Source organism: Stigmatopora argus, chromosome 15 (genome assembly GCF_051989625.1).
Source record: "Stigmatopora argus isolate UIUO_Sarg chromosome 15, RoL_Sarg_1.0, whole genome shotgun sequence".
NCBI classification, from domain to species: Eukaryota; Metazoa; Chordata; class Actinopteri; order Syngnathiformes; family Syngnathidae; genus Stigmatopora; species Stigmatopora argus.
The window spans coordinates 12,964,253-12,982,397 of NC_135401.1; the positions used below are offsets into that span (position 1 = coordinate 12,964,253).

Sequence of the window (18,145 nt, forward strand, 5' to 3'; positions counted from 1 at the left end):
CCCATTTTTTGGCATGATTTCGAATTTAACAAGCTTTTCAAAAATGTTTGCACTTTGATTTTATTAACTGACTCAATTTTACACTTACATCTTTGTTCATTTTTCTATTTATATATAGTTAAAACTTTTCCTCAAATTCAGTGACATGAAATTTTGTCCATGTGGCAACACTGGACAATGGATGCCCCCTGAAAAATAAAAATAAAGAAATAAGTGTGCAGTTGCACTTTTAAAGGCAAGGTCAAACACAATAGGTAGCACCTATCAAATTACACACAGTGAGAGCCATAGCAGCGGCGCTTATATCAGGAAAAACAGACACAAAAAAACTCCCGACAGAAAAAAAATTATTCAGGACGAATGGAGCAAAAAGTGGTGCATCTAAGAGTGTTGAACGAAAAATACCAACAAGATCTTCGCGTCAAGTTGGACCTGCTGGATAGAGAGTTCAGGCACAAGCAACGAATGCTGCAACAACGACAACGCTGTCTCCGAAAAGAACGCCAACGGGTGGGGTCGGTGAAGGCCTGCCAGCGCAAAGCCACGGTTGGCGTCGCCATGAAGGAAATAGTCTGGCGCCTGGATACTGAGTTTCCCAGATCCGTGTCGGCCACCCCGCCGAGCAGTCGAGGAAGCCTGCGCAGGAGCTTGTCTTTCGTGCGGGTGAAGAGCATTTCTGCCATCGACGCCATTTCGGAGAGGGAAGCTGAGAGGCGACGGCGGGAGGCTCAGGAGAAGGCTGAGAAGGTGAGGTTCCTCCAGAGGGAGAGCTTGCACGGGAAGGTGATGGAATTCATCCAAAGGCTCCAGGAAAGAAAGGATAAAACCTAACCAATGTGTGACATGGTCTTCATGTTGTCTAACGCTCTGTGAACTGGCATCTCCATGAGAAGTTTGACGTTGTTTTTCCACAGAGGTGACTCTGGAATTTCCTCATCTTAAAGAATGTTGAAAAGCACAATGGATTAATAAATTCAATAACAAGTGAGTAACCCTGGATCTTGATCACTAATTGAAACTATGAGCAAGTTTGATTCAGGAACTTTTCGAATATATTGGTTTCATTTTGATACAAATTGTGTGATTGGGACATCAAAATATGGAATTGGAACATGGATTTCTATTTTTTATGATTTTTTTCTGTTTCTTCTTTTTAGGTTTTAAACTCGGGTCTGAAATGGAGCTTCGCCTTAGTGAAGTCCCAGTTGTCATTTGTGATGTACCTATCTGATAGTTGGTATCGATATCAGTGCCCGATATGGCTATTTTTGGAGTATCGGACAGTAACTGATTTGGTCCCATGACCAGATCCGATTCAGTAGGGTTATAATCAATATTGGAAAAAGCTGACATTGCAATTTTTGTGTGTTTGCGATATATGAATTTTCCGAGTACGGGATGAATTATGTTTAATCTATATTGCGATGTATATTGCAATAATAAAATTTAAAGATTTTGGACCAGATGATTTGATATAGCTCTGTGTGGGAAGACTTTGGTGGACTACAATGACTACAATGTATTCACAAAATACCATTTAATCGAGGCTAAGTGTCCAGTATGGAAAAAAGATGAGAACTTGATTTTATCACGATTCTTCTTTTTTTAGATTGTTTATTTCAGTGTTTCCCAAAGAGAAAAGTTTGAATATTACAAGAGTAAAGTTGAATTTTATGAAAGTTAAGTCATACATTATAATATTACAAGATTATAGTCATACTGCTGCTTATTTTCGCACTTTGTGGACCAGAAATTGTTTGGTTTCAGAGCTTTAACTTTTAGCAACAAAAGGCCTGTTTTGGCATAACATTAGGAGATTGAATATTAGAGGAATTAAATTGTAAAAATAAGATATTAAAGACATTATATTACTTATTTTATGTTACCTAAACTGGAAGATGTTCGGGGTCTGCAGACTTCAACTTTTGGCAACGTAAAATTAATAAATGTGAAAATAAAATTGACTATAAGTACCAAAATAAGAAATGAGATGAAAATAAAGATGGAAATGAATACATAAATGAATCACAGTTTTAAAAAAGTGTAATATAAACATTTATTATTAATTATTTTAAATAAATACAAAAATATAAATGTGGAAATAAATCCAAAAGAATTGAATTGACTTAAATATAATTCAATAAATAAAAGCATTTTGTATTTGTTTTAGTCATTGTGAGATCCTAAAAATGACTAATGTAAATTTTAAAAAAAATTCAAAAGCAAAATACTTTTATTTATTGAGTTAATGCAATCAATTTACTTATTTTGCATTTATTTCAACAAATATTTTAGCATTTATTTAAATAAGTTGCTACCCTTATTTCCAATAATCGTATTTATATTTACTTTTATTTACGTAATAATGTATTCATTTGGTTAAGTAACCCACCTTCGCAATCAAAGTCCACCCTTGTGGGCAGAAGGCTAGTGTGGTCCATGTAGTTGAGTGTGCAAAGCACTGTCGTCTTCTCTCCAGGAAAGCTGAGCATGAGCACAAGGAAGGAACATAGCATGTTGCTCTCCATCACCGCCGCCCACGGATGGAGCTCCTGAGTAAACCAGGTCACACGTGTTAAGACTAGGGATATCTCAATCTAGATTTTTTGACATTCGATCTGATTTTTTTCAAGATATATTTTTATGTATATGAGGTGAAATAAAGGTACAGTGGTACCTCGACATACGAGGGCCCCGATATACGAGCAATTGGAGATACGAGTAAAATTTCGGGCAAATATTTATCTTGAGATATGAGACCAATTTTGATATACGAGCATACAGCGGACGTGAGAGGATGCTCATAAGAACATCATGGGTACTGTCTCTCTCCCCGCAACTCCCTCGGGGCGGAGTGTTGCATTTTTTTCAGTGTTTATTTTCCTCCGTTAGACAGCGCGAATGGCGGAGCGATCGCGAGGAGTACATACTACGAAAGGAGTATATACTACTTCTCGTTGGCAAGTGGACGTGCGTTAACCTATTGTGAGGACATTTGTGTGCATAATTTTCGGAATATTTTGAAGGGAATACAAAAGAAAATAACCCTCGATAGGTTTTATCTGAAAGTCAGCGTGGAGGCGGAGCAAATAGAGCCAACCCGGGAGAAGAAAGATATCAATATTTAAAACAAAATTAGAATTAGGTTTAGTGTAAGGTTAGATTAAACTTATTTTGAGTGTGTCTGCATCGTAATCCAAGTTCATTTAAATTTGTTTATGTGATGTTACGAGCGCGTTGCCTTGCAAAGTCTCTCTCTCTCCCTCACCTCCTCTCTCTCTGTCCCTCTTTCTCCCCTCCGCAAAATCTGTCTAATTTTAGTACTATTAAACACATTTTTAGTACTATTAAACCACTAGTTATTTGTTACTTTGTTAATAGATCGCGAATTAGAACAAATAAAAATGTTTTTCCAATCCGATATCCTGTTTTTTCAGAGGGTTGGAACGAATTAATTTGTTTTTGTTCATTTCAATGGGAAACATTTATTTGAGTTACGAGTAAATCGACATACGAGCCAAGTCCCGGAACGAATTAAGCTCGTATATCGAGTTACCACTGTATTGCATTATAATTTTGCAGTATAATAGTAAAAAAAAAAAAAAAAAAATTTAAGTGTTACCTTAACAAGGCTCAGCTGCTGTCTCCGGCCCACAAAGGCATTGAGGTACGTGCTGAGCTCATCAAGGAATCCCCTGAGGTCATCCCGCGTGGCGGCCTGCTCGGTGAGCTCGCTCAGCGGGATAAACGGTGGCACATTGTGGCGAATGATCTTCAGTGTCGGCTTCACTTTCAACTCCAGGTTGTATGTGTCAAGGTAGGTGCCGTTGTAAGCCGTGGTCAGAGTCACACATATGCCATCCCCACTTCGTGTTTTGTTGATGTCGTAGCCACCTGGTGACGTAAAACACCTTCAAGTAACAGTACTATTACTAGTAATAGTATTTGTAATTTTCAAAAAGCACCGCCAGTGTTGTCAAATTAAATACAATAAGGCCCATGTATTTAGAACTTTTCAAACTCTTCTGACGCCATTTTGCCCAAAACAAACTAGCAAAGTAAATGCAAAGCAAAGAAACGGACGTAAAAGCTAAATTATTTTAATGTTGGAAGGAAAAAAATGGTAGACTAATTTAAGCTTCTATAGGATGAATGACCATTTCAGTTCATTTAAATAAAATTAAAAAAAATCAAACCTCAAGACCTGCAGCGTTTCAAAAGAAAAAACAATCCAAATTGGATTGCCATATCCTAGCCTTGCTATAGCCAATGTATAGGTCAGCAGTCAATGTATCTTTGGATTCTTTTTTATCAATTAAGCAGTGTATTATCAATAGGCTCTAATTTGTTCTCCAAACAGATATCGGTCTTTTTTTCGCATCTGTAGGTAAGGGCATAGATGTCAAACATACCAATGATGTGATGAGCATACAGACACTCTTTAAGATGCATTTGTCGGGCCAGCAGTTGCAGAAGTTGTTCGCTCTCGCTACCGTTAGACTCAGTTTCTTCTTCTTCTTCTTCTGTGCATTGATTGAATAGTCGTTCCTTGCATTTTTCAATGTCCTGAGGACATCATTGACAATAACATTTAGATACTCATCATACACGAGTAGCAACGTATAAAAAGTTATTTAATCTGCACTCAATTTGAGATATTTTCCCCCAAATAAGTGTAGAATCTTTTTTTTTCATGAACTAAATCCATTAACTAGCCATAAAATATTTTTTTCTCATTTTCTGAACCGCTTTATCCTCATTACGGTCACCGGTCACGGGGGGTGCTGGAGCCTATCCCAGCTGACTTTGGGCCAGAGGCGGGGGACACCCTGAATTAGTCCCCAGCCAATCGCAGGGCACAAGGAGACAGACAACCATTCAGGCTCACACTCATAGATAGGGGCAATTTAGAGTGTCCAATCAGCCTACCATGCATGTCTTTGGAATGTGGGAGGAAACCAGAGTACCCGGAGAAAAAACACACGGCCCGGGGAGAACATGCAAACTCCACACAGGTGGACCGACATGGATTTGAACCCAGGACCCCCACTGTGAGGCCGACGTGCTAACCACTCACCACGGGCCGCTCATTAAATAATTTGATACCCTAAAATACATTTTTCCCTTATTTGAAAGGCTAACCTGGGTTTTAAACCTTACTTTAGAAGCCTACCATAGTTAAAAACCCCATATTTTACCCCTAACCTTAGTTTTATACCCTTCTTTGGAATCCTAATATAGTAAATATCCTAGTATAGTACTCCTATTTATTAGTTCGAGATGAGTGCGCATATTACAGACAATGAGCCAAGTTAATGTCATGGCTTTTTAATATATTTTTTTGTTAATAAATTGGATGGTAGGACGCCACTCATTTTTACCTTGTGCGTATGGATCTCTGCCTTGAGCCGGTCCCTCTGTGCGGTCAGCGCCTCAACGCGAGCCCGCAGTTCCTCCTCGCGACTCCGCTGCCGAGGCTGTACTTGACGGCAAGTCGCCAATTGCTCAAGCGTACTCAAGTGACTTAAAACCCCTGTGGAAACACAGTTTTAAACGCTTTTAACCCGTGACATTGATAGAACGAGACGCGTGTACATGACAACAAAGTGACTTTGGGATGGAATCTCTTTGAGCATTCGCATAAACCAGGAGGACACGACCGAATGAATTAAAAAATAATAATAAGCTCCACGTGTGAGCGTACCTTTTGCTGACTCCATGTTGTGAAGAAGTTTGTTTCTTTATTTTGTAAATGAAATGTTAAATTCTTTTATCTGGCTCTGAGCGACCAAAGTTTAATTTTGGCGGCTTTTTGTGCTTCATCAGGGTAAGCTCCTCCCACCAAAACATCCAACACGGAAAAGGTCGACCAACGTCATCTTGTTCGACTGGAATTACATTGGGCAGCTACCGGTTCAGTTACATTACTGCCACCTGCTGACCATAAAGGGTACTATAACTAAACTCAATGTTATTTTATAATTATGTAGTGCTTTAGCAAAATATTTATAGACATGTACACATCGTCTCTTTGCGGCTATTTTGCGATGGAGAAAAGGAGCATGTACTTCCAAATAGAAATAAATTACTCAATTTAAAACCTCTTTCCAAACAGATTGTTTTTGTAGAGATGCATCACATATGCAGTAAATTAACTGTATATACATACTTAGAAATGTTTTCTAAATATGTTGTTTGAATCAAAGCTAGGTTATTACAGTTTGTTATAAACAAAACTCCCATAAGTGCAAATTGAACAAAAGACATTGTAACATCATTTAATTTAGAAGCAATTCTATATTTAATATGTTCTATTCAAAATGCACAAAAATAAACTACTAATCAATTAATGGCAGAAATGCAAGCTATGCTAGTGTTAGTGTGAATATGGAGAAAAGTGTGCCACAAAAAAGTTTAAAATGAAAATTTTACCTGTAACATGAAGTGGTTAAGTTGTAAAACAAAACAATAAAAAAAATGAATTGTATTCCTAAATGGGGGGAAAAAAATGTAATAACTATTTTTACAAGTAAATGTTGTTTTTGCTACAGATTCGATTTTTTCCCCCTGGAAACCGACAAGGAGTAGCAGTTATATGTATGTTCGGGGGTGCTCACACTTTTTCAGCATGCGAGCACTCGATTTGCACAAGGTGAATTGCACCTTCACGTCTAACATTGAAAAAAAAAATCTCCGTTGTTATCTTCTTTTGTAGGATTTGTTAGGAAAGGGGCAAATTAACCGTTTGAATGAATGATGATACTACCAGGATACTGGTTTCTTCTTACCATTCCATTAAATGTTTGTGTTTTTGATAATCATCATAGTCATATTTTTAAAAGTTCATCACAACAATAAATGATACTTTGTAACTGTTTCCATTTGTTTATTCCTCTTCTGTACTGCTTATCCTCGAGAAGAGGCTTTCTGTGGTCCACGAGCCTATCCTAGTTGACTATGGAATGACTGGCACGTTAATAAAGGTTTTATTAATAAAATTGAAAACCCTGTGGAAATAAAATGAACAAAATTTTACAGTAATACAGAATTTGATCATATTTATATTGTCTCTATTTTCTTCCAAATGACAGCATAACAAATTACATAACACAAAATTTACAAACATACACAAAATATATATATATTTTCCTTCAGAGTACAACAACAAACAAGTATATTAGATTATATAGATTATATTATTATCTTTAAAAGTTACCTTTGGCTGCAGCCCAGTGGAGAGGCGTGCGTCTTGTTGCCCCAGTCCTCATCTTGCCGGTTGGGGTCCCATTTCTTACACCTAAGAATTTGCCGGACCTGGTCAAAATCAGCCGCTGTGACAGCCTGGTGTTATTCTGACATGATGTTCCAACTAGCTGCCTGTCAACTACGGTTAACATACACTCACGTGTGCACACCTCTCATCTCATCTCATTTTCTGAACCGTTTTATCCTCACGAGGGACGGACAACAATTCACACTCACACCCATACTTAGAGAAAATTTAGAGCATCCAATCAGCCTACCATGCATGTCTTTGGAATGTGGGAGTAAACCAGAGTACCCGCGGAAAACATGGAAACTCCACACAGGTGGACCGACCTGGATTTGAACCCAGGACCCCAGAGCTGTGAGGCCGACGTGCTAACCACTAAATTCCAACACAATAAGGCTAATATTAATTAGTTGAAATGAATACAGGAGTACTTTAGAATTAATGTACAGTATGTATACATGTACATCTATGTATAGGTATATATATATTTCAGCAACACGCTTATTTATTTAGTTATATATTTATTTATTAACTTATTTATCTATTTATGTCTAAAATGTATTTTCCTGTGTCTGCATTCTCACCCTCTGGCTACTGTGACAATGAAATTTCCCGAATACGGGATGAATTAAGTTATCCAATCCAATCCAATTTTTCCTACCTCCCCAATCAGGGTCACTAGGAAGCTAGATGCCTACATTGCAGTTTAAGCCAATGGAAGAGTCCACTTGGTATTGAATGGAACCATAACAGTATCAATGTCACCCAACTGGTTTAATTAAGCATCTCAAATTTTATTTTAAACAGTGTTGTTTTTGCAGTATTTCTTCATTATCTGATTCACATGAACACCATCACACACTATTTCAACAGCATGCTGAGGTAACGCAACCTTCAAATGGTCTTCCACATGAAAAACTGAAACTTGTAGTGGTTTATCAATAATAAGACTGATAAATTCTTCGCAGGCACCAACATCCCAGCAGCACCTGGGACTGCTCAAACAACACAAGAAGGCCTGGGGGGTAAGTTCCAGGAGACTGGAAGGTAGGGGCCGTATGTCTTTAATATCGACGATTGAATCCATCCCATAGTCAATGAACACCACGTGGGCTCTGCGCTCCTCCGTGCAGATGATTTGAGCTCGATGCCACTGGTGGTCCACCGAGTAGAAAGCAAGACAAGGAGTAGCAGGAATTAGATTCTCAAGGCAGTTTACATCCTGCTCAGATCTGTCTGCTTCCTTAGCAAGGCTGCACACCTGCTCTAGAGCGTCTTTGTCAGTAAATTGGCACCAGAAGTAATTTGGGTCCACAACACAAGAGGCATAGACATCAGCCTTATTTTTGCAGATATTTGGCTTCTTGTACATGAAAACATTTGCATTCCCTACGTAGTGAGTACTGGCTTCCATCAAAGGAGTTGTGCCATGTTCCTGAGTGGTTGGTCTCCAGTATTTTTGCATTGCTGTATTGATAGACACTCCCTCACACTCAAGTTCCACCACGTGTTGAGGAAGAGTAATGTCTGGATGCTCTCTCGTATCAGAAACGATCACACTAATGGGCTTGTCCACCAAAATATTGTAGAAGTCATCATAAGCACTTTCATCCCAGAAGCCCTTAGACGGGTCAAATTGACTTAAAGAGCACAAAAAGGCCTGGGGTGTATATTCCTGCAGAATTTGAGAGAGGAGTCGCACATTTTTTACGTCCACATCTGATTCATTGCCATAGTCAATGAATACAACATGGACTTTATTTTCCTCTCTGCTTGTGATCAGTGCTCGATACCATTGGTTGTCTGTGGTAAACAAAGCAAGACAAGGGCAACCTGGTCCAAGAGAGTCAGAGGACAGAGGATCTGGCTCAGCTCGGCCTACTTCCTGTGCCAATTTCAGCACTCTATTTAGGTTTCCCATGTCAGTAAATTGACACCAAAAAAAGTGAGGTTCCTCAATACAAGAAGCATAAGCCACCATTGATTTATTTAAAGGAATGTTTGGGCTCTTATACGAGAATTTCTCTGCATTTATTTCAAGGTGAGGCATGTTGGACTCTGTTTTTGGATCGGAATGCTGTGATGAACTGGCTTTTTTAATCTTTTCAATCTCAGGCGGTGAGCAAATCGGTCTCCAGTATTTTTGCATCGCCTTATTCACATCTGTACCAGCACATTGGAGATTTACCGAATGTTTCTGAAGCGAAATCACCAAATTTTGTTCAACACTGTGCACAGTCACCATGAGTGGCTTATCTATCAGGACTGTGTAGAAGTCATCATAAACTTGATCATCCCATGATCCCTTGGACTCATTGAATCCATCCAAAGAGCACAAAAAGGCCTGAGGAGGGTGTTCCATCAGAGATTTAGGAAGGCATCGCAAATCTTTAATGTCCACTTGAGATTCATTACCAAAGTCAACAAACACGATGCCGACCGTGCTTTCAGCCCTCCAAAGAACTTCAGCACGATACCACTGGGAGTCATCTGAAAAGAGGGCAAGGCATGGACTGCCAGGATTCATAGTCTTGGGGACGTCTGTGTCCTGTAAAGTCTCTCCGACGCTCTGGGTGAGTCTGCACACTTTGTTTAGCTTTTCCGTTTGAGCCAATTGACACCAGAAGTAACTGGGTCCTCCTATGCAGGAAGCGTACATCTCTGCTGGCATATGGTGCGTTATGATTGGCGTGTGATATGTAAAGGTCTGCTCAGGTGGTGACATTTCACCAATATCATAATGAATATCTTTTGGTTTCTCCGTAAAATCTTCAAGGGATGAATTCAAATGTTCCTTGCATTCCTGGTTGTTGACTGCCTTTTCATGTTCACACACTGTTAGCGATGCAAGATTTGTGTCCTGAGTCTTCTTCATCTCTTGCTCATCTAGAGCATGTGTTCTGTTGGCCTTTTGATCTTTAGTTTTTAATAAATATGGAAGTTCTTCATTTAAAAAGCTCTCATCTGGTGTTGTGGCCGTGTTTGAGCCATCTTTCGAGTTAGCCCGTGGATCCTGGCTGATCTTTGCTTTTTTCGTGTGTGCTACCTTCTCACGAACAATTACGTTGACGTTCAGCAACCCATTAAAGAGTTCAACCATTAGCTTCCCGCCATCGCCTTTGGCCACCACAGAAATTGTAAAAGTTGTACCAGTGACGTGATTTGAAAACCACTGGTTGACCTCTCGTGGTACATTAGACGGAACACCAAAAAGCCCAAGAGGAATGGCCAGTATTGGGACAGACTTTGCCATGATTGCATCGGCAGGCAAAGGCTGAAGATCAGACAAATTCACTGTGCGGGTGTCACCATAATCCACAAAGTGCACCTTGAGTTCTGGAGAGGTTTGCACCACTTTTCCCCTGCACCATTCATTGTCAACGTACTGGACAAGGCAAAGGGTGTACAATTTGATGATGTCACCTGAACATTGCGGCATACCAACTATCTGCTGAACATCTGCTTTCATTTTGTCAAACAAATGAGAATTTCTGTTTAGCTGGCAAAAGAAGTGGTGCACCGTTTCTGAAGAGGTTATCCACACCTTCTCTTTAGTACCTACCTCTATATTGTATGTGGAATAATCATACATATCTTTAGGGACAAGAGAAAGCAGGCTGCAAGCACTTTGAGATAGTGTTTCAAGATCCACCACATTAACTGCCTGGCCCTCTTCATCAAAAGTTAGGTCTGTTACCGTGCATTTGAAACCGGTATGTTGAGAATCACCATCTGCCAGAAACGTTTGAAATTTGTCTGTCACAGAATCAGTCCATGAAGTATCCGCCTTTGGGTTGACTAAGCGACACTGAAAGGCTTGTGCTTCTAATTTCAGGAATGCCGGGTCAATGGCACATACCTCTCCAAGGGCCACTCTTTGCATACCGCCAAAATCCACAAATTGAACAGCCACTTCCGGAGAATGGCAACTTGGAACAATCCGGGAACGATACCACATACCGTCATCCGGGTTACGAGCAACAAAAATCATCTTGTCAATGGGCAGTGCATGGACAGAGGTGTAGTGCTTTTGGAGGTCTTCCATCAGTTGTTGCAGAGTCTCTCTATCTTTTCTTCTTTGACACCAGAACTTCTGAGGACCTTCGACATGGGATACACTCACATCAACAGTACTTCCAACAGAAAACACTTTTTCATCATGAAAGCTTTGGGCAAGATGTTGGTCATATCTTGTGGTAACATCACCAGGACCACCAGAGCGTATAGTCTTTGCATTGACAACATATTGTCCATTCTCTGTATTTGGCAAGCCTTGCACTTGAAAATTTGTGACCTTTAAATTGACAAGCTCCTGGAAATGCACATTCTGTTCCTCTGACGAGAGTTCAATCTGGGCATCTGGCTGCTGTAGTTCATCTTGAGCAGTAGGGAATTGTTTTAATTTCTCAATAAAATAATTGTTCATGCATTTAGCATTCTCAGCATAGAGGATGACGCTGTAGCGGTCTAGGACGTCCTTTTCTATCGTGGCGACGAATATTTTGTTCAATAGTAACGACTTCAGATTTTCATTCTGGCTCGCTGTCCATCTTGTACCATCGTCATCCAGCCCAAGTAGTGAAAAGCAATATGTAACAACGGGCATTCTTAGGAATTCCCCGCCAATGCACCGGATGTTTCCCACTGGTACAAGCTCTGTTTTCCCAGTATCTACGAGCACAACCTCTACAAGTTCATCGTCCGTGTTGATGTTTTGTTTGAGTAATGAGCGATACCACTTGCCATTGTTCCCTTTGGCAGCGCAAGGTTTTCCACAAGTTTGCGGCTGTTCCCCTCTGGAATCTGAGTACTCCTTGTAGAAATGTTGCAAAACTTCTGACAGAGTTTTTAATGCTTTGGAGAAAATGTGCAGATTGCAAAATATGTTATGGGGATCTGTGACTTCGGTCACATTAACAGTCTCATTAATTCCACAAAGCAGTTCAGGGTAGAAGTAGTTTTCATCAAATTGAACATTCAAACTCTGACACCGAGTCATGCTACAAACATCAATGGGTCCATTTTCTTTCGGCATAGTAAAGCATTCGATCACAACTTCTTTGAACACGTCCACCGGGATCTTTCTCATAACGCCAAGTCTGTACAATCTTCGAGAGACAAATGGTATGTCGAGAAGAATGGTCCTGTCTGGCATCAGAACATGCTGGACCACTCCATTAAGCGTCTGCCCAGGCAGGGACTCCAAGAAGTTGGTGGCTTCTTTGGACCAGTTCTCTTTGAGAGGCAGGACATTGGCGAGGATGCAGTATTCGAGTTCAGGGGGGAGGAAAAAGCTGTCAGACTGGCCCCACGCAAGAGCATCCCAAGAGCTAATGTTGTGCTGTCCTTGGTCGATAAGGAAGACCTTGTACGTGTCACATGTTTGGATAGACACGATACGAGCCCTGTGCCACTTTTCACAAACACAAACCAGGCACAGATCCCCCGGTTTTCCTTCAGGGCCATAAAACTTCCTTTTGGGACACTGTATCTGCTCCTTCATCTGGTCGTAGACATGGTTCCTATTGATGCCAATGTTGACCCAAAGCTCCAAAAAATCATATTTTGGGCTCACCTTCAGCCTCTTGATGTTGACAGTTACTTCAGATCCTGGTGTTGGGAGCCCAGGAATTGAACACATGGTGCTGTTCAAAAGGACCTGGAAAGCAATGCAATTTCACAGCAAATCAGACCTTTATGTTTACATAATAAACCTGCATTTACACTCCAAGTCCAAGTGCCTAATTCCTATCAATGTTTCCGAACCATTGTGCCATGGCACACTAGTGTGCCGTGAGCGATAGTCAGGAATGCCATGGAAAATTACTGGCCAAGAAGTCATACATTGTAATATTCTGAGAGAAAAATTGTAATATTATGAGATTAAAATTGAAATATGATGAACAAATAAATCACTAGGCAGCCCGGCAGATGAGTGGTTAGAGCATCGGCCTCACAGTTCTGTGGTCCTGGGTTCGAATCCAAGTCGGTCCTCCTCTGTGGAGTTTGCATGTTCTCCCCAGGCCTGTGTGGGTTTTCTCCGGGTACTCCGGTTTCCTCCCACATTCCAAAAGCATGCGTATAGGCTGCTTGCAGACTCTAAATTGCCCCTATGTATGAGTGTAAGTGTGAGTAAATCTCCTCGTGCCCTGCGATTGGCTAAAATGCAAAACACATAATATACATGAGTAATACAATTCACATGCATATTTGATGAATGTGTGCATGTTTTAAAGTCAAATATGTAAAAAAAATCCAAAGTATTTGTGTCTCAGATCTATTATTATTATTATTATCTGTATTATCATACAGATCTATTACACTTTAAAGTCACCAACTCTGGTCCTCGAGGGCACCAGTCTGTTTTCCACGTCTCCCTCCTCAATTTCATCGTAATCAAATGATCAACTCCTCAACAAATTCTCCAGAAGCCTGATAATAATCCTGATTTGATTCGGGTGTGTGGGAGAAGGGCGATATGGAAAACAGACTGCATGGATGCCCTTGAGCAGGGGTGCCGAACATGTGGCTCTCGAGCCGCCTGCGGCTCCCGACTAAAATGAATGTGACTCTTTGCCACAGCAACCTTCAGGGAAGATGATTTGTTAACTCTGGCTAAGTTGCATTTAGTGTGTGTTTTGAGGGTGGACACTTGACTTGAAGTGAACACAGTGTTGCTTTGTAGGGGGAAGAAAGTGTTATGGTGAATAATATGGTTTTATTTGTGTTTTTGTGTCTGTTTTGAAAGGTTACTGTGTGGTGTGGCTCTTTGACTCTCACAGTTAAAAATGTTTTCTCTTTGTGTCTAACTTGTTCGCCACTGGATCGAAGTTGGTGACCCCTGCTTTAAAATATATCTCATGTTCTCATTTTCTGAACCGCTTCATCCTCACTAGGGTAGCGGGGGGTGCTGGAGCCTATCCCAGCTGACTTCGGGCCAGAGGCGGGGGACAGCCAATCGCAGGGCACAAGGAGACAAACAACCATTCACTCTCACACTCAAACCTAGGGGCAATTTAGAGTGTCCAATCAGCCTACCATGCATGTCTTTGGAATGTGGGAGGAAACCAGAGTACCTGGAGAAAACCCACACAAGCTCGGGGAGAACATACAAATTCCACACAGGTGGACCAACCTGGATTTGAACCCAGGTCTCCCACTGTGAGGCCGGCGCGCTCACCACTCAGCCGCCAGGCCGCCCGCTTTAAAATATAGTAGAAGACAATTGAATTTAATCTGCCAGAAACGTTTTCTATAAAACTAACGACTATTATATAAATTATGTGCAATACATTTTAGTTAATCCAAGCAATAATGAAGTACCGTTTGAATATTTAAATGCAGTGTTAAAATTCAACAGATGTATGAAACCACAATACACCAGTGGCGGGCCGTCAGGGCCTTCAAGGCCTTCTCTGCTGGCCTAAAAAATATCTGAATCATATTATATTTTGTCCATCAATACTTATTATTCCAAATGGTCTGTTAGCTTCCTTTCATTGCTTTTCCCCCTGGTTGCACTGCTTCCAGATGTGTGTTTTCATATTGAAGCATTTAACCAATCACATTTCAGCCATTATTTGTTGCCAGATCAGATCTGCCTCAAAGCCTTCACAATCAGTTCTGCGGGGTCTGCTGCATTAAACAAGACTGTTGCTTTTAACCAATCAGATTTCGAGTTGGCAACCCCACAATGATTTTTCATAGGCGTTAGCATTATTGGATATTGTGTACAGTTTAAAAGAATTTTTGGTGAGTATAATATGGCTATATTCCTAAATAATATTTCAATTGTGGGCCCAGTTCTGATATCTGAAAAGCTCCAGTGTTTGTATTTAATCACTAAATGCTGCTAGGATGTGGATTTTACCCCAGTTTAATTTTTGCCGTTTCGCCATTGACATCCATCGCTGTCTTTTCCCGAGGAAATCACCCCCCCTGGCCTGGTTGTAATGTCTCAAAAGCTCCAGTATTTGTATTCAGTCAATAAATGCTGCTAGGAAGTGGATTTTACCTAATTTTAGTGCATTTTTTGTCATTTCACGTATGGACGTATCGATGTTCATCGCTGTCTTTTTACCGGGGAAATGATACTCCGGGCCCGGTTCTGATGTCTAAAAAGCTCCTGTATTTGTATTAAATAGATAAATGCTGTTTTCGGCTGGATTTTTCCCAATTTTCGGGCAATGTTTGCCCGTACACCATTGACGTTCATCGCTGTCTTTTCCCGGGAAAATCGCCCCCCTGGCCTGGTTTTAATGTGTGAAAAGCTCCAGTATTTGTATTTAATCATAAATGCTGATAGGAAGTGGATTTTACCCCATTTTTGTGCATTGATTTATTGATTATTTTTTATGTGTCGCAGCTCTAGCTGCAGTAGAGGTTTTATAGCCATAAAATAGTTTTTGGGGGTTGGATTGATACGTTGAAGGCGCTACGAGAAAATGCACCGACCGCCACTGCAATACATAATATAGCACAGGACTAATATAAAACTAATATTCAATTTAAAAATAAATCAATTCATAAAACAATCCAGGTTAAACTTGCTTGAAAGGACAGAGGGTAACTCTTGTTTATTCCGTCAATATCAAGTTGTATTTTAGCCTTCGAGATTAATTTAAATAACTCAAAAGACCATCATGAGACTATTTCTGTATGCTAAATTATTTTGTCCGATTTTTCTCAACTTGAAACGTCATTGAATTAAAGGAAGTGTACTTACAAGTTCTTATGTCTTGTTGTTCGAGTCACTTAATACAGCCTACTTTGTAAAAAGGCCAAATGAGCAGATTTGGAGTTTTGAAAATAGTACTCGTTGTTTGTCGATGGTAGCGTTTGTGGCTGAAGGGCGGAGCCAAGAGTGGACAACTGTTGAGGCCAGCCAATCACGTCAAAGTCCTCAAGTGAGTGACACTCAAACGCTTTCAAATTGTAAAGTTTACCTATGTCATGTCCTTTCTTCACCATTGCGTTTTTTTCTTTCATTCATAATTAATTATAATCATAATTCATTTTCTGCAACGGTTATCCTCACAAGGATAATAGGGTAGTGGAGCATATCCCAGCCAACAAGGGGCGGGGGATACCCTGAATTGGTGGCCAGCCAATTACAGGGCACAATAGACAGACAACCAATCATCGCTAGGGGCAACTTAGAGTGTTCAACCAGCCTATCGTGCATGTTTTGGGACGTGGGGGGAAACCGAAGTACCTGGAGAAAACCCATGCAAGCCCAGGGAGAACATGCAAACTCGACACAGGAAGGTCTGAACCTGGGATTGAACCCTCGTCCTCAAAACTGTGAGGTAGACTCGCTTAACCACTCACTATTCCAAAAGCCCACCCCCTTTTTTTCCATATTTGAGTGAATCCTGAATTTTATGTTTATCTCATTATATTTAGAAAAACGTCACTCAAAGTAATTGTTATTTTTCAAATTAATATGTTAAATCGTTATCATTGTCACTCTCTCTAAAAAATGTGGTAATAATTCTAAATAATAATATAAATTAAAAACAATAAACAAACAAACAAACACTAAAAAATTTCATAAAAATATGAAATAATATAATTTCTATGTGACTATACTATGACACTGGAATCGTACCAAAATGACAAAAATATCTCAATAAATAAAAGTAACATTAAATATATTCTTTCAAAAATAATGTCACATTTCCACATTTTATTTTTAGAGAAAAAGTGAAACTGTTAAAAAAATTCACATCTCATTTTCTGAATTGCTTCATCCTCACTAGCGTCGCAGGGGGTGCTGGAGCCTATCCCAGCTAACTTCGGGCTAGAGGCGGGGGACACCTGGAATTGGCGGCCAGCCAATCACAGGGCACATGGAGACAAACAAACATTCACGCTCACACTCATACCTAGGGGCAATTTAGAGTGTCCAATCAGCCTATCATGCATGTCTTTGGAATGTGGGAGGAAACCGGAGTACCTGAAGAAAACCCACGCAGACATGCAAACTCCACACAGGTGGACCGACCTGGATTTGAACCCAGGTCCCCCACTTTGAGGCCGATACGCTAACCACTCAGTTGCCGGGCCACCCGTTTAAAAAATGGTATAAAAATTAAATAAAAATATTTTTTATTATATATAGGCGAGGGTGTTTTTGTTTTTAAACCAAAAAAAGTATATATTTTTAAAAGATTGATTTGATTCTAACCCACTCAATCTTTCAGTTAGTAGCGTCAACATCATTGCGTCTGGAAAAAAGACCGTTTGTGGTTTATTAATTTTAATCACAACAGAATGCAAGCTTTTTTGTTTGTTGGTTGGTTTAAGGGGTGCAACACATGCCACATGTAGAAAAGAATACAGTCACTTGTATCATGAGTTTTCATATTTGATAGAAACATTTACTTGACATTAAAGATCGTGTAGTGTCGGGCTAGATTGAAATGTACAGAGCGTAGAATACAATAATAATAAAGATCATTATGGGGGTGCTTTTCTGCTGCGTCCGCTATTGGGCTTGTTGACTCACAAGGCAGACACTCAGTCCATGCTTGCATAGCCTGGGAAAAGGGAAGCCTAATGTCCTGGAAAGACTGATTCAAAAAGCAAAATAAAGTATTTCACCTGTTTAAAAAAATTTCATTGTTGGAATGCAGTATTTCCAGTAAACTTTTTATGCAGCTGCTGCTTTGGAATATGAGTCCCTTTCATTAGGGAGCTCTCAGCATGGAGATCATTGGATTATTATAGCAGTGCACTTTGTAAACATGTCGATATGTATTGTGTAAACAAACCAAATAGGCAGCTAATTGTGTGTGACTCGTGGAAAAAGGGTGTGTGTATGTGTGTGTTCCACAAAGGAGTGGAAATTAGAGCCACACTGAAGAGTTA

The 18,145-nt window shown here is 40.1% G+C and overlaps 2 protein-coding genes across 2 annotated transcripts; both read right to left on the bottom strand.

Moving 5' to 3' along the window:
* Positions 1–42: 42 nt before the first annotated feature.
* Positions 43–5,869, bottom strand: cenpo (centromere protein O). The gene is made up of 6 exons (XM_077621460.1): positions 5,705–5,869; positions 5,382–5,533; positions 4,413–4,566; positions 3,623–3,894; positions 2,393–2,552; positions 43–937 (listed from the first exon to the last, which is right to left on the bottom strand). The coding sequence occupies exons 1-6, from the start codon at positions 5,718–5,720 to the stop codon at positions 828–830; spliced, it is 864 nt and encodes a 287-aa protein (XP_077477586.1). The 5' UTR covers positions 5,721–5,869; the 3' UTR covers positions 43–827.
* A 2,177-nt stretch (positions 5,870–8,046) lies between these two features.
* tdrd6b (tudor domain containing 6b) lies at positions 8,047–16,306 on the bottom strand. The gene is made up of 2 exons (XM_077621458.1): positions 15,999–16,306; positions 8,047–12,932 (listed from the first exon to the last, which is right to left on the bottom strand). Exon 2 carries the CDS (start codon positions 12,912–12,914, stop codon positions 8,073–8,075), a length of 4,842 nt encoding a protein of 1,613 aa, XP_077477584.1. The 5' UTR covers positions 12,915–12,932; positions 15,999–16,306; the 3' UTR covers positions 8,047–8,072.
* Positions 16,307–18,145: the final 1,839 nt, after the last annotated feature.

What these genes read in the sequence shown, in the direction of transcription:
- cenpo (XM_077621460.1), bottom strand. An exon ending in CAGAGATCCATACGCACAAG is followed by an intron (nt 4,567 to 5,381) that starts GTAAAAATGAGT and finishes TGATGTCCTCAG; the next exon opens with GACATTGAAAAATGCAAGGA. An exon ending in AGCAGCTGAGCCTTGTTAAG is followed by an intron (nt 2,553 to 3,622) that starts GTAACACTTAAA and finishes TGGTTTACTCAG; the next exon opens with GAGCTCCATCCGTGGGCGGC.
- tdrd6b (XM_077621458.1), bottom strand. Translation starts at nt 12,914, where the DNA reads ATGTGTTCAATTCCTGGGCTCCCAACACCAGGATCTGAAGTAACTGTC.